General features: G+C 39.8%; 1 protein-coding gene across 1 annotated transcript in view; it reads left to right on the forward strand.

The window, feature by feature from the left end:
* DPP10 (dipeptidyl peptidase like 10) overlaps positions 1 to 7191 on the forward strand; it is a 298673-nt gene extending 291482 nt beyond the window's left edge. Inside the window, exons 22-26 of the mRNA XM_075152780.1 lie at positions 946 to 1045; positions 1785 to 1843; positions 1932 to 2004; positions 3651 to 3724; positions 5234 to 7191. Coding sequence (XP_075008881.1) covers positions 946 to 1045; positions 1785 to 1843; positions 1932 to 2004; positions 3651 to 3724; positions 5234 to 5371 — 444 coding nt within the window. The 3' untranslated portion in view covers positions 5372 to 7191. The remainder of the gene's footprint in view (positions 1 to 945; positions 1046 to 1784; positions 1844 to 1931; positions 2005 to 3650; positions 3725 to 5233) is intronic.
* The last annotated feature ends 7178 nt before the right edge of the window (positions 7192 to 14369 follow it).

Genomic DNA, 14369 nt, shown 5'->3' on the forward strand with positions numbered 1-14369 from the left:
TCTAGAATGATTATAGGTGTACAGATATGGATTGCCAGTGTCACTGCAAAGAAATCTGTGGTCTCAAGCTAAAGCTTTCATGACTCTGTTCTGTGTCACAACTCTTCCCAGGGAGGTGTATTATAGACTTTGCAGGGGAGATGATGAAGAGATGTGCCATAGGGACAGATAAATGTGGTGAGGCAAGGAGAGAGCTCCCCCGCTTCTGCCCCATCTCTCCCAGCTTCTTCACGCCGGCTGTGCTCCCTGCTTTGTAACACAGCGCCCGATGGGTGCTCTTGCAGCCAGAAAGTGCATCCAGAGATTAGCATAATATTGAGCAATGTGGCCACGCATAGCTTTTATTTCTGCAAAACAGTGCAGGATCTGTACCTCTCTGTGGGATATTTGATAATGCTGTAGCAGAAACCTCTTTAATAGCAATAGGATTCAATTTGTGAAGGTTTAAGTGTCGGGGGGGGACATACTGCAGTCAGTTCACAGGTTTCCCCCATACCCCATACTGTCTGTCCTGTCAGCAAAATGCTCAGTGCATCCTGGTAATTAGCAAATATCTACATTAAATATATTATAAATATATTAAAAACTGAGCACAAATCTTCCTGTCTAGGCCTGTCTAGCCGTACCTTTGTTTTTGTTTTGGTTTTTTTTTCTGTAATTTTCAAATCTTTTACTAGCTGTAGGCTAGTCTGCCATGATGGAATTATGGAGCTTAAACTGAAATATACTCATTATTATTAATTGCATGGTTTAAAGATCACAACCAGGCCATATAAGATCTTTATTCGCTCTCAACGGTAGGTTTGCATTTCCTTTAAAAGCAATTCTTGCAGATATGAATACATACTGTAAAATGATACCATCAGATTAGTACAATGGCTTTTAACTTTATTGTTGCTAAAAGAAATGAATAAACAAAAATCTCAATATCATTTCCATTGTTAGGGATACGGTGGCTACATTACATCAATGATTCTGAAATCCAGTGAACGGCTCTTCAAGTGTGGAGCTGTGGTGGCACCAATTACAGATATGAAGTTGTATGGTGAGTATTCCCTGCCCTACACCTGTGTGATGATCTACTCAAAATATCTTTTATTCATGGAGCTGCTATTCATTTTAACTAAGGGCAGATAATGTAGCAATATCAACTAGATTTCACCTCACTGTCTCATTCTCTCCTTTAAATGAAAGGGCAGCTAACACTGGGAGAGTTTACCAAAACACGCAACAGATAGAATATTATTAACACCACTGATTTTTGCAAAGGAGTTGTGTCTCCCATTTCCCACTGAAATTCAGTTAGGTACCCCGTTTCCTAAGAATCCTTTAGGTATATCAAGAATCAAGACTTATAACAGGAATGAATCTTTTAAGGTTAGTGGTGAATTCCTTATATCAACCATGTTGCCATTCAATCACAGGATACTTGGTTCTGCATGGGAAGTTTTGGGCACAGGCTGTGGACTGTGATACACAGGAAATCAGACCAGGTTACTTTAATGGTCTGTTAGTCTTTTCTTTGGTTTTTATTTTTTTGTTTTGTTTTGGGGGTTGTTTTTTGGGGGGTTTGTTGTTGTTGTTTGGGGTTTTGGTTTTTTTTTTTAACCATTTAAAAATGGTTTTAAATGGTACATTTAAATGGTACATTCTGGTTTTAAATTGACATCTCTTTGTTGACTTAATGGCTTAAATAGCTTTTCCTGACTCTAGGTCAGAACTGATGAGTTTTAAAATAGAAGTAGTTTTGATGAATTCACAAGTTTTTGTTTTTACTTTCACAGCATCAGCTTTTTCAGAAAGATACCTTGGTATTCCATCAAAAGAGGAAAATACCTATCAGGTAAGTTAGCATAAACAAGTAACTTAAAATGACCCTTTTACTCCCAAAATGCAATTCATTTACACCTTTGTGTGTGTTTATTTACTAGGCATCCAGCGTATTACACAATCTTCATGGTTTAAAAGAAGCGAATTTGCTAATAGTTCATGGGACAGCTGATAGTAAGTATTTCCAGATGCAATTACATTTAGAGTCAGAGGTTTTAATAGGCAGGCATTCAAAGACTGATTAGGCACACACCTAGCAAGTACATTTTTAGTTTAATTATCCCTCTGATAGCATTTTTGATTTTATTTCAATTGTCACTTCTAACTCTAAACTGATGACGCTTTTCTTTGCTGAATATTTGTACCTCTTAGGTGCTGTATGTTCTGATTTGTTTAAATCTTGTGGACCACCGTCTTGCTAGTGAAAGGTATTATATGAATTATTAATAGAACAACATACATTTTTAATGGTATTTTAAATTCATAGGGATTCTGCAACTGAAGAAGGAATTATCAGTACAGTTGGTGAAGTACAGCACCAAATGGGAAGTTAAACTTTTCAGCTAATTAATTACAAGGTAGTCCCAAAGTATCTGAAGCTGAAGCTATAGGGAACCTTTTAATAGCACCAATACTTTTAGCAGTAGTTTAAGACAGAGAATGAGTAAAACAGAGTAAGTTCTAGCACTTTAAATGGAATCATAAGATGTGTCAATCAAGAGATAATTTGTAATTACAGATTTAAATTTAACTGCAGTGTATTTTTGTGAACTTTCTTAACTGATGCAGGTCTAAAGAACGAGCTTTGATGCAGGCACAGATTACAGTGCTGCAACAAGCTCCTCTGTACCGATTCACATGCATACTTCTTGCCCTGGCATTTTCCTGGTGAATGTGGGATAATACAAGGTTTCTTACTCCTCCATCTGGAGGAATAAGTACCTCGGACTGACAAGGGCTGAGGTGAGAGTGCCCACGGTTGGCACAGTGAGGATGGCACCCACCAGCCTGTCACCCTAGTGTAACTTGGCAAAGCCATGTTATGGATCCCAAGTGCAATCAGGGGTGCAAACGCTGTCCAGTGTTTCTTCCCAGAGAGCGGGGAGAGGGACAGAGGAGGTATAGTGGGTGACTGAGCGGGCATGAGGGTCTCAGACTTTGCTGATTGTAAAAGGCAGCAGCAATTTCTACCCCTCTGAACTGAACGCTAGAGGGAATTGGGACTCTGATAGGTGTCTGAGCAATACAGTGTGTTCAAGACGAGGACTCTGATTGCCTGCTGCCCTTGCTTAATATCACATCTGGTGACACTGCCCAGCCCACTTGCAGCCTAAGCTCTGCAGGGTTAGGACATGGTAATAAAGTTGCCTGGTTTTACCACACAAAGATTAAGTTACTGATATGTTGCAGAAAGTCCATTACCTAAAGAAGTGTGGGCTGTAATAACCCTGTGCAAGCAGCAGAAAATCCAACGCCCTTTCCTTTAACACAATTATAAACTGTCATGATGTTCAAACAGATGGTTTTACACACCTCTAAACTATCGCAGTGTGTGTAAATCAAGGGTAGAGAGAGGAGTCCTCACAGCGTGCCTGGAAAGCATGGCTTCCTCTGGGGCTTCCAGCTCCTTCTCCAAAACCTCTGCTGTTACACCCTGCATCGCTGTTACTGGTGGGGCTGTGCACTTCTGACCAGATAGTCAGATTCAGATACGGTAATTACAGAGACTGGAAATGTTTTCAGTCAAAGCTGTTTAACAGATAAGCATTTCAAACTGGCTTAGCTTTTTCTAATAATATCCAAATGTTGTTGTCTTGCAGCTAAAGTCCACTTCCAGCACTCAGCAGAACTTATTAAACATCTAATAAAAGCTGGAGTTAATTACACTATGCAGGTATGTGCAGCTGACATTTCCTATAAACGTAGTTCAGCATTTAACCTCATATTGCTATTTCTTCCCTGAGAAGGACCCTCCCTATCACAATGCATCGGTGTTACCTCTAATTTGCAGTTAGAACTCCCTTTGATCCTATTTTCCTTACTGTTAGTATGGACGTCAAGAACCGTATCTTCTTGTTGTTCTTCTGGGCTCTTTCTCCTCTCTCTCATCTTTCTTTTTTCCACCTGTTTATCCTACAATGCTATACAAAGTGCTTTAGAGTCCATATGCACTCTGTGTGAGATGGAGATATCACTACTTCAGTCCCTTTTTACCTAAAAAAGTATTGGGTCACATGAAATTAATTTCCCCTTATTTTCAACACTTAAATTTATTAAAAGGCAGCTAAAAGGCAAGAGTGCTGTTCCCTCTCTCCATAGCCGTACGGAGGGTGAGGGTGCTGTGGGGGACAGGCTAGGGAGAGCAGGACAGGGCGTGCTGATGTACAGACTTGCATGGGACCCACCACGGAGTACGTGGATGTTTCTGGCTGAGGCTTCTGGTTGCATTAAAGCTTCTTCAATATCCTAGATGATGTGGTTTTGGGTCACTCCTCCAACTCTTTCTGATGTTACACGTTGCAAACCTCGACCTTACTGAAGCTTAGGTAAACCTGTAGTTTCCACTGAAGGCGTGTGAGCTCATGTCAGGGAGGAGGTGGTAACAAGAGGGTTAGCATCACTTGTAAATGCAAAATGATTTTATGTGTGAAATCTGAGTGGGGTAGGATCTGTTCCAGCTGCCCCTGTGATTTCAGCTGAGATGATGTGAAGGAAGAAGCAGGAGTGACAGACGTCTCTCAGAAGAGCCCTGTTGAACAGTTCTCATACAACCTTGTGATAACCTGAGTTTGAGGAAACAGCTGAAGCTTTTTGCCTCAGGCCACCGCAAGTCTTTTGTCCTAAACCCTGGGGCCTGGATTTCTTCATTCAGCCTGCAGTTTTTTGTTCAGCCTCACTTGGGAGAAATTTCCAGTGGAATTTGAGTTAAGGGATAAAAATGCCCACATCCACTCTAGGGGAGAGAGATGATGGGCTTTAGATAAGATAGGAAGATAGTTAAAAATATGAATAAAAAGGCTTTTCACTGAACACTTGGAAGCTGGGATATTGAGAGATCCCTAAAAGCATGAGGTAATTAATCCTCATTGACGTTAATGGGATTTAGATGCCTAGACACTATTGAAAATGCCAGCTAAGTAAACTGTTGTAAGCACAATGTCTGAGAATATAAATTTTTTTCACTTCTGCAGATCCCACTGCAGTGGTTGTTTTATGTAAGTTCAAATTCCAAGAGAATGAGTTTTACTTTGAGTTTTATTAGCTTTCCTTGATGCCATAAAACTAATGTTATCATCCTGTTATCATCTAAAACATTTGGAAGATCAGAGAAAGAAAATTAGAGCCCTAAATATTTGAAAAGTCTTTAAAAAACTATTTACTTTTTTCCTTTCTCCTCTGCTAGATCTACCCAGATGAAGGTCACAACATTGCTTCTGAGAAAAGCAAATATCACCTTTACAGCACAATCCTTGGGTTTTTTAGTGCTTGTTTAAAGGAGGAGGCACCAATTTTACCACAGGAACCTGAAGAGGATGAATAAGGAAGCCTATTTGTGTAGTACTGAAGGGGACTTACTTTGCGGCTCAATAAAACCTTAAATAAAAGTGACTGTAAGATTGCAGATTCTGCAGAAGCTCAAGGGCAGCTAAAGGATATCACAGTGGAACAGCACATTTACAGACAATGAGCTAATAAACTGGAATTCAACTACAAAGTCCAAACATATTACCAAGGGACAAAACCTTTACCTTTGTGGAAGGTCAACAGTTGGTTACAGTTTCCTGGAAGAACTTAGTTTTGCATAAATGTAGGGTTAGTGCATGTTTGTTATGTTAAGCCTCACTGTTGGTTCTGTAAGTGGTTGCTCGTTTTTTTATTTAAATGCACATCTTTATTCATCTTTGCATAATGCACAACCTGTCATAAGTATTATGGCCACTAATATTTTAAAAGGTGAGCTGCAATCTAACACTTTACTGTAATGTTACAATAAGTGCAATTCTTTCGCTGTCTATTACACATAAGAAACCACAGAGATAATAAAGGGCACGATATTTTCTCTAGTTTCTGCTCAAAGGGGATATATTGTCTAGTGCATCATATAACATTGATATTGAAAATGATTTTTTTTCCCCAATTTCAGCATTTACTATTATTACTGTACCTACTAGTAACCAATAAGGGACTTTTTGGTAGTGTACTCTTGGTCTTTATGTATATACCCAGGACTCCCTAAGCAGAAAATCCTTCTGAGTGAAGAATTTTTTTCAAGACGTAATTAACAGCTGTATTTAAAACAATATCTGCAATCGAAATCTTTCCCCAGTCCAAAATGTATCTATTGTTTCCTTAAAATATGTTTGAGTTGTGTTTTGGTATTGTTTATAGTAGTTAACAGTTTGCTGATTACACTCTAATTTTAGAATATGCTACTTTGTCACATGTAAATTAGATACATAAATATTAAATTATAGTTTCAGATAAAGAAAATTTATTAACAATGTATAATGCCACTGAATAGTACTTTACTCCTCAAATGAAGACATATTTTGTATAGTGCATCTTCCTTTTCTTCCATCTGGTCTCAGATGTAATTCTAGTGTTCATCAAGGTGGCCACGTAGCTGGAACAGGCCATTAGTTTTTATTCCAGGGCTGCTCATTAAGTGTCTTGCAACAGGATTTAGCTTCAACAGCATCACAAAGAAATGAAATGTTTTTCTTTCAAGGCAAAGGAAGGTCCTGACAGGTTCAATTTTATTATTTATTCAGAGGGCGAGCCCCTCAGACATCCATTTATTTGCCAAGGTGAATTACAGCAATAGAAATTGAAACTACGAAATAAACAAGGCAGCCAGATTGGGTTTGCAGAATATTAACTGTGATCACTGAAATTAAGTACAATGTTGACTTAATTTTGAGATATCTTCCTGAAGGTATGTGAAAACTCTTGACAGATGCTGTGCCACTTACATGAGAATAGCTGTCATTTTTTTGTTTCTGGATATATTCCAAATACTTTCCTACCCAATTAAGGTTTCATTTCTTGCAAGATTAAAAAGAAAGTAATTTTTTGAAGGTAACGATACTATTTATGGTGCAAAGTTCTGCATATTTTATGAAGAATAAGAATTGTTTTTAATGTAATCAAAAATCACCTGAAGCTTTTTACTCATTACTTTCTTCTGGAATATTTTCTTTCACAGTTAGCATTTTTTTATGATGCAAATAATTAATTTGTCTGAAAGGTGTGGTTTTACGGAACACTGGAAAGTCTCTGTCTTTTAATGTTCAGTATTTATCTTGTTTTCTTAGCAATGTTTAACCATTTTTCAATTAGTTTAATACAATTTCAATGTGCAATGATACCTTGTTTGGGTCCCAGTGTCACCGCAAAGTATGGCTTCGCTTTGTGGTATTATAGTACATATGGAGTACATATTTATAGTATAGGTACGGTATATATGTATGGAGGCTACTATGTGCACTACAATAAGACCATACAAAACAACAAAAAAAGTCAGAGAGTTCAAACAAGGTTTTGCAAATCCTGTTTTCTATAAACGAGCAACATTTTAAAGTCTTCTATTGGCTGGGACTTCTAGATTGTGATTTTATAAATTACAACCATTACTTAATAAATGCTCACCTGACAATACTGATGCTTTTCCTAACCAAGCACGGTAAATGAGGTCCTAATCCAGTTGAATTCAGTGAGACGTTTTTCCCGATTTGAGCCAAATGCACACAAAGAAACCGCAAGCTGTGTGCACACGTTGAGCGTACCGCATGGACTCGGCGTGCGGAGGCTACGTGAAAAGGCTAATTCTTCTCAACGTGCGCCGGCTGTTTCTCTGCCAGACAGCCACTATGTGCTCATATTTGCTACATTTCACATATATAGCCTTTAGTTACCTGCAAAAGAAAACAAACAAGGCTTGCGTCTCAGCAATAGGATTATGCATGTGCTCAGGAAATATGTTACCGCAGATCTGTGGAACCCACACCCTGTCTCCATAGCTCTCCGTTTTAGGCCCCCATTCCCTCCAGCATCTCACCTCCAATTTTGATCAATTTACCTGAATATGAAGGTGGCGTGAGGACATGGCTTCTGTAAGAATGCTTTTGCGAGGACCGCTATGTTTAAAAAGTGTGTTACCTGAAATGTGGGTTATCTGTGTGGAAATGTGGTATTCTTTTAATGTTTTTAATATTTCTCACACTGTCCTACAAATAGAGGTATTTTTGTATGTGTATATGAGGATGAGCATCAGACCCAGATTAATCGGTTTTATTGAAATTTTTATGTATGAGTTAAATTCAGATATTGCAAAAGTATTTGCAGATGCAGCCTCTGATTGTAGTTACACTAAAGAATTTGGTGCAAGAGGTATCTCTACTCTTGCTAACCTGTTCAGATATTTCTTCCACTCACAGCACAACTGAGTAGTGTTACCTATTAGATTCTGCATACATAACTAATGGCAATCACTCATTAATTAGTCTATGTGATCTATAGTATTGATCAAGAATTAGTACAGATTGCACAGAAATGGCATGAAAAGCGTAGATTTTTCGTAGCTTATCCATTGCTAAGCACTGTGATGACATTTTAGGTCTGAAAAATCACTGTTTGGTTCAGCTGTCCTTAAAATATGACACTTACTAGACTAGACCTATTAATTTATGGAAAGCTAGGGAATCAGCATATCCATTTACTGCTTGCTAGAGCTTATCTCTACCTTCTTGATTTCCTCTCTCCTTTTTCTGCTATTAGGACTTGCAAAATCTATGAAACCTGTAGGTCATATTGAAATTTCAGTTATATTACAAAATCGGGACTAACTGCATGTCAATTGGAATATTTCTTCCAGATTGTTGAGTACAAAGAAATGTTGATTATTTTTAAATTCATTTTTTCAATCTTTTTGCAGCGAGGACAGAGTTATTTATGACCTGGTTTGATCAACGTCTGCTATGATTTGCTATAACCAACTGCTCATTGTTCCTATGTTTTTGGCATATGTAGATCTACTCATGTCTGAAAATGAAGATGATTGCCTCTGTTCTCTCAGCTCTGGCACTTATTTTGAGTATGGAGTCAGTTAGGTTCATTTAGTTGAGAAATTGTGCCTTTTAAGACAGAAGAGCTTGTATTTGATCTGAAGCCAAAAATTCTCCATGGAAACTTGGGAGGTTGAGTGTTGGCTCCGTTAATAAAATGCAGAGGATACAAGGAGTAACCTAGTATCCCTCCTTGCAGGTTTGTTAGATGTTACTGAAGAAACGGAAGCAGGAGGAAGACTGGCCCAAAGAGACTGAATACCAGTTTCCTTTGCACAGCCTAAAACCACATAGGCAAGGTGCAGTGGTCCTAGCATTTTATATTTACTTCAGGTAACTCCTGCTGTCAAGTTGGTTGCCTCTGAGGAAGGAAGAACCTCACCGGTATTGATTACTGGTGCATCTTCTTCAAAACACTTTTCAGTACCGTTAAGATCTCTCCTCTTTTTCCTTTGAACAATTTCAAGAGTGCTTCAGAGAATGGGGAGCTCGTGGGATGTGGCTAAGGAGAGTCACAACTTCCAAGGTGCCTGGGAGCTTTGAAAAGAAAAAAAAGGATTTAGTTAAACTTCTATATCTGTTGCATTTCAAACATGAAAGTCGGGAAGGAGCCTGGCTTCAAGGAGGTAGGTGGATGACAAGTGTTGGTGATTCTCTCACCAGGGGGTAACACAACATGCTTCCTACAAACCTAGTACCAAAATTTTGCAGTGGTAAGTAAAATAAATGCCTGTTTTCCGATGCCTGAAAATTACAGTGCTGTTAGATTAAGTTGATTGGGTATTTGGATAGAATTAAGGAAATTAAACCACCTGAGTGTATGCAGCCCAAAGTTTCCATTAAACTTGGGACTAGACTTCTTGCCTGTATAATTAGTTTAGAAATCCAATATCCTACCTTTACATAAGTCTAACTCAACAACAACAAAATTGATTTAATAATGGCTATACCCCATGAGGACACAAATGATATGTACAATTCTTTTTAATTAAAATATCCCATAAAGTGCTAACAGCCCATTTTTAGATTTCATGACCAAAGAAGGAAAAAAAAAAAAAGCCACCTGATTGATAAAACCAGCAGAGGCAATATAATTGGTAGGAAGATACTCACAAAATATTTCCCTAAGGAAAGTGGTTAGAAAAATGTTTTCTGCTAAAGTGTATTTTGTGTCCTAAGTGAGCTCCGAGTACAGCTGTCGGGGATGCTTCCAAGAGAATTTAGATGTTGACACACAGCCGATGTCCAGAGGGCTCAGGTGGGAGCGGGTCCCGGTACAGGCAGGTGGTCCCATCCTCCCCCCAGTGCAGAGCCTTCGCAGCTTTCTGCAGAGGAGATCGTAGTCTGTGAGTTTGGTCCGCCACAGTCCCTTCTGGATCCAGAACGCTGGAACAGGAACATAATTGATGGGCAAAGACATGAAATTGTTACCTCAGGAATAAGAAAAATATTTTTAGAAAATGACTAAGCAGTATGGTCGTCTTGCTATTCTCCAGTTAGTCAAAGGTGAGGGTGGGGAGCTCGGGCAGGGTGCTCGGTGATCGACTCAAACGCACTCCAGCTGAGAGACCAGCTGGCAGAAATTACAGCTCTGGCAGGGCCTGTAAATGCTCTAACTTCGCTGTGAAAAAAGGAGAGGGAATATATGCATGGACAGAATATTTTGTCTCTGTTAATACTGCAGAAGAGTTGCTTTAATAGAATGGGCAGATCCTCCCAAAATCTTAACAAAGAGCAGAACAAGGCTGAAGAAGCGCGCTGGTTTGTTCCAGCAGCGGCACCTGTCAGCCTTTTCCTGGCATATATATTTGATGAATAAAATAATGTGTAGGATCCGTTCTTGAGAAAGTTTTCAGCAGCATTAGGAGAGAGGTGAGAAAGAAGAGTGTTGTGAGGAGACGGGCAGAGAGACATTTTATTGCAAGATGTTGCTCTATTCAGAGCTTTCGCTCTAAAATAAAGTGGTGTAGCGTGTACCACAAAACCCGGTAACCTTAGAGACAAATGTAGCCAACGCTTGATTCAATAAACTTTCAACTAAAGCAGGAGAGCCAGAACATTCAGTTATTTTCACAAAAGAAGGGTGAATTACATGGTTTCTTATGGATTTTTAGTCCTGTGTTTAATTTATATCCTACATTTCAGATACTCATTATAAGATAGGAATTGTTAAATATAATTCCACATTTGAAATAAGCAGTTACAGTGAAATCTCTTGTTTTACAAAACAGTGCAAATTGTTACATTTAAAGCTATTTACATTGTCAAGTTAACTGTTCTTCCTTTTGGGTTTTACTAGACACTACATTTGTTGGGCTGATGGGTTGACATTTTTTTTTAATTGGAATGGAAATTGTACTGAAGTTGGACAGAGGGGCTTCTCTGGTTTTGTAAAAATTGCTTGTGGAAATACGGTGAATCTGAATACCAATGAAATATTTGAAGGAGGTTTTATAAAACATCGTATGAAAAATAGACATCACCCTAGGAAGCTGAGGACAACAAATGAAGGAACAAGTACAATCATTTGGCAATGTAATCGGAATTAAGCAAGACAAAAGAAAAGGCAGTGTGGAAAATTGATTTAGGCAGAACTTTCAGGCTTAAAAGGAGCACTGTGAGCGAATGTATCAAATTTTGTAGCTTTGCTTTATCCTGTGTTTTTGGGTTCAAGAACTTGTTTCTGAGATGGGGCTGGAAGCAAGGCTGTGGTCAGATTTTTCCAAAAAGGACCTGAGTGACTATCAGTACATTTTCTTTACTAAAAAAAACCAAAGCCCAGAGTGTAAGCTAAGCTTAGCAATATCAAATTGGAAGAGCAGGAGATTCAGCTAATTGCAATGAGCGGCACAGCGCTTCACAAAGAGGCCTCACCACCGTGGGAAAACAGAGCAAGGTGCTACTTACCCTGAGTGACGAAATTGAAATGTGGTTCACAAACAGCATTCTCTGTCTCAGTATGATGTCATGAGAATAGGATGAGAAGGTTTAATTCCTTTGGTACACTAATGAGTATTCATTAATTATAGCAGAGGCCAAACTTGTGAGACTGAGTGCCAAATGCATCTGGTGCTATGTAGATGCACAACGTGACGTCTGAGAAGACGACTATGTCAGAGTCTTCTCTTAGTGGTTGACTCGCTTTCCTGTGCCTCTGGAGAAGAAAGAGTTAAAGAGTACCCATGGGGGGAAGGAGCAGCACCCCAAAGGCCTCCTTGGGAAAGCAGGGAGAGAAAGGGAGCTGTGTGGTTGAAAGGATAGCCTCCTCCTCTGCCTCCCCTCCTTGGGAACAGGGAATATTTCAAGGGAAGGGTTTGGGGTGATATTTGAGGCTGGAGGAAGCTGGTTCTCAGTTCTCAGATCTCCTCTCGTAACCCTACAGGGCTGTTCTGGAGGGGGTGGGTGATGAAATCCTGCTCTTCAAAGAGATAAAGGACACAGTGGAGTTTCCTGAGGCGGGCCCAGGGATGTGCTCATGACCCTGAAGTGTTTGGGAAGTAGGTGGTGGTGGTGAGCCATGAGGTGCTTGGCTGTGGGAGAGGACAGCCCCTCCAGTCCTTCGCTCACTGTGTGCCCGGCAGGGAAAGAAACCTTGGTGGAAACCACACAGGACCAACGCTTCTCTGCCCTGCACTGTGAACCAGCCAGAGGCAGAGCGCTGTGAGGGAGCTACTGCTTATCTAACATGGATCAGTTATGATATTTTTTCCCTCATTCTTAATACTATTTTATGTTTTCAATAATTAGGTTTTTTCTCTAAGTCTTAAGACACATCACGACTTTACATATGTCAAACTAGTTTTACATTTTAACTGGATCAGTGTGTGTGTATGTGTGTGCGAAAGCAAGTAGTAGCAACTTAAAATGCAATAGGTGGGGTTGTGAAACTCTACAAATGCACCCCACAGAAATCTGTGTGAAGCAGAAGAATAGGATGTCTGCTGCCCAGTATGGGAACAAATAGGGCTGATTGGAAGGAGGAAGCTTAGAAATTCACTGCAAAGAAAACTTTGAATCTGGCTTTTATTCCAAACAGGTCAAAACTGAAGGAGGGAAAAAATAACTAAACTCAGGAAACCTTCAAGTCTGATTTAAATAAGATTTTAGATACAAAAAAAAGGGCATTAAAATGAAAATGCTCCTGAAAAAAAAAGGAGTTTTGCTGGTTTTTCTGCCTCACAGCCCCCCAACACTTGTTTTAAAACAGGAGGAGACCAGCAATCTGCTGTCAAGCTGGTCTATGACAAATCCAACCTGCTATTCTTTGGCAAAGTATCAAAGAAATGCTTTGGTGAGGAGAGGAGCACAGTCCTTAAATGCAAGCTGTTGTGGGTGGACTGAGCAATAGTGAATTCTCAGGAAGGGACCTTCGCATGGAGTATCTGAAATGTTCAAAACCTCAGAGCCCCTACTTGAGGAGTGGTAAAACAGAACTACAGCAGAACAGAAGGTTTCCCCCTCCTCCCTTTCAAAAACAAAACAAAGCTTTGATTGGGGTTTTTGACAACCAAATCTCTGTTCAAATGTAGACTTAAATTGTGAGTCAGGATTTCTCATGGAAGATATTTCCAGGTCGTTACTATTCTACAGTTAACTGTTAATACTATTATGCCCACCAGAAGTGGGTAATGGGCAGAGGCATCAGATATTTTGGCTCTTGCTATCTGACAGGGATGCATTGCAGCCTTGGGTGCCGCCCCTGCATGTCACTGGTCGTACCCACAACCGACGACACGTGCAGTGCTGGAGACGATGCTTAAGATTTGTGACTTAGTTCTTAGATTTTCTCTGTAACCATTATACAAAAGCATTCTGGATCTGGTGGTGGGAGCGGGTATGGCAGGGAAGGTCCATGCTGTGGTCTTCTGTTGAGGTGAGCAGATCACTTAAATGCTGGCTGAAGCCCCTCCTTTCTTCTCTAGAAAAGCTTCTACCAGGCTCACAAGGATATGCTGCAATAGGCAGCTCAATAATTTATATAAGCAGGTTTTGAAATACGGTGATGGCAAGGCAGAGAAATGAGCAGTGCATCTCTTACACGTGATCCTTAAGGCAGCAGAACTGTCAGAGCTAAACGCGTGTTTTGGAAAAACAGCTTCCATGCTTAAATGGCATGTGGTGCTTTGACTAGAAAGGTTGCTGTGGATAAGTCCCATAAATCTGGTGTATTTAGAAATATTTCAGGTTTATAAATGATAACTTTTCTGTTAAGGATTGGTTTCCTATCACATTCAAAGTCTGTGTACATACTGTTACAGCCAGACTCTCCGTCTTCCCAGAGAAACCTTACTGCTGCTCTGCTCAGTCTTGTTTATGTGCAAGGAGGAAACACCTCGTATACCAAGGCAAGAACTTACCGTTAGTGTGTCAGTAATGCGTACCTCCTCCTGATCACAGCACTTACTAAGCATTGGGGACTGTGCTATCCTCACCGGGCTACAACCAGCGCTAGAGCAAGTCTCGTCTGCAGGGACA

Source organism: Calonectris borealis, chromosome 6, assembly GCF_964195595.1.
Source record: "Calonectris borealis chromosome 6, bCalBor7.hap1.2, whole genome shotgun sequence".
Classification (NCBI taxonomy): domain Eukaryota; kingdom Metazoa; phylum Chordata; class Aves; order Procellariiformes; family Procellariidae; genus Calonectris; species Calonectris borealis.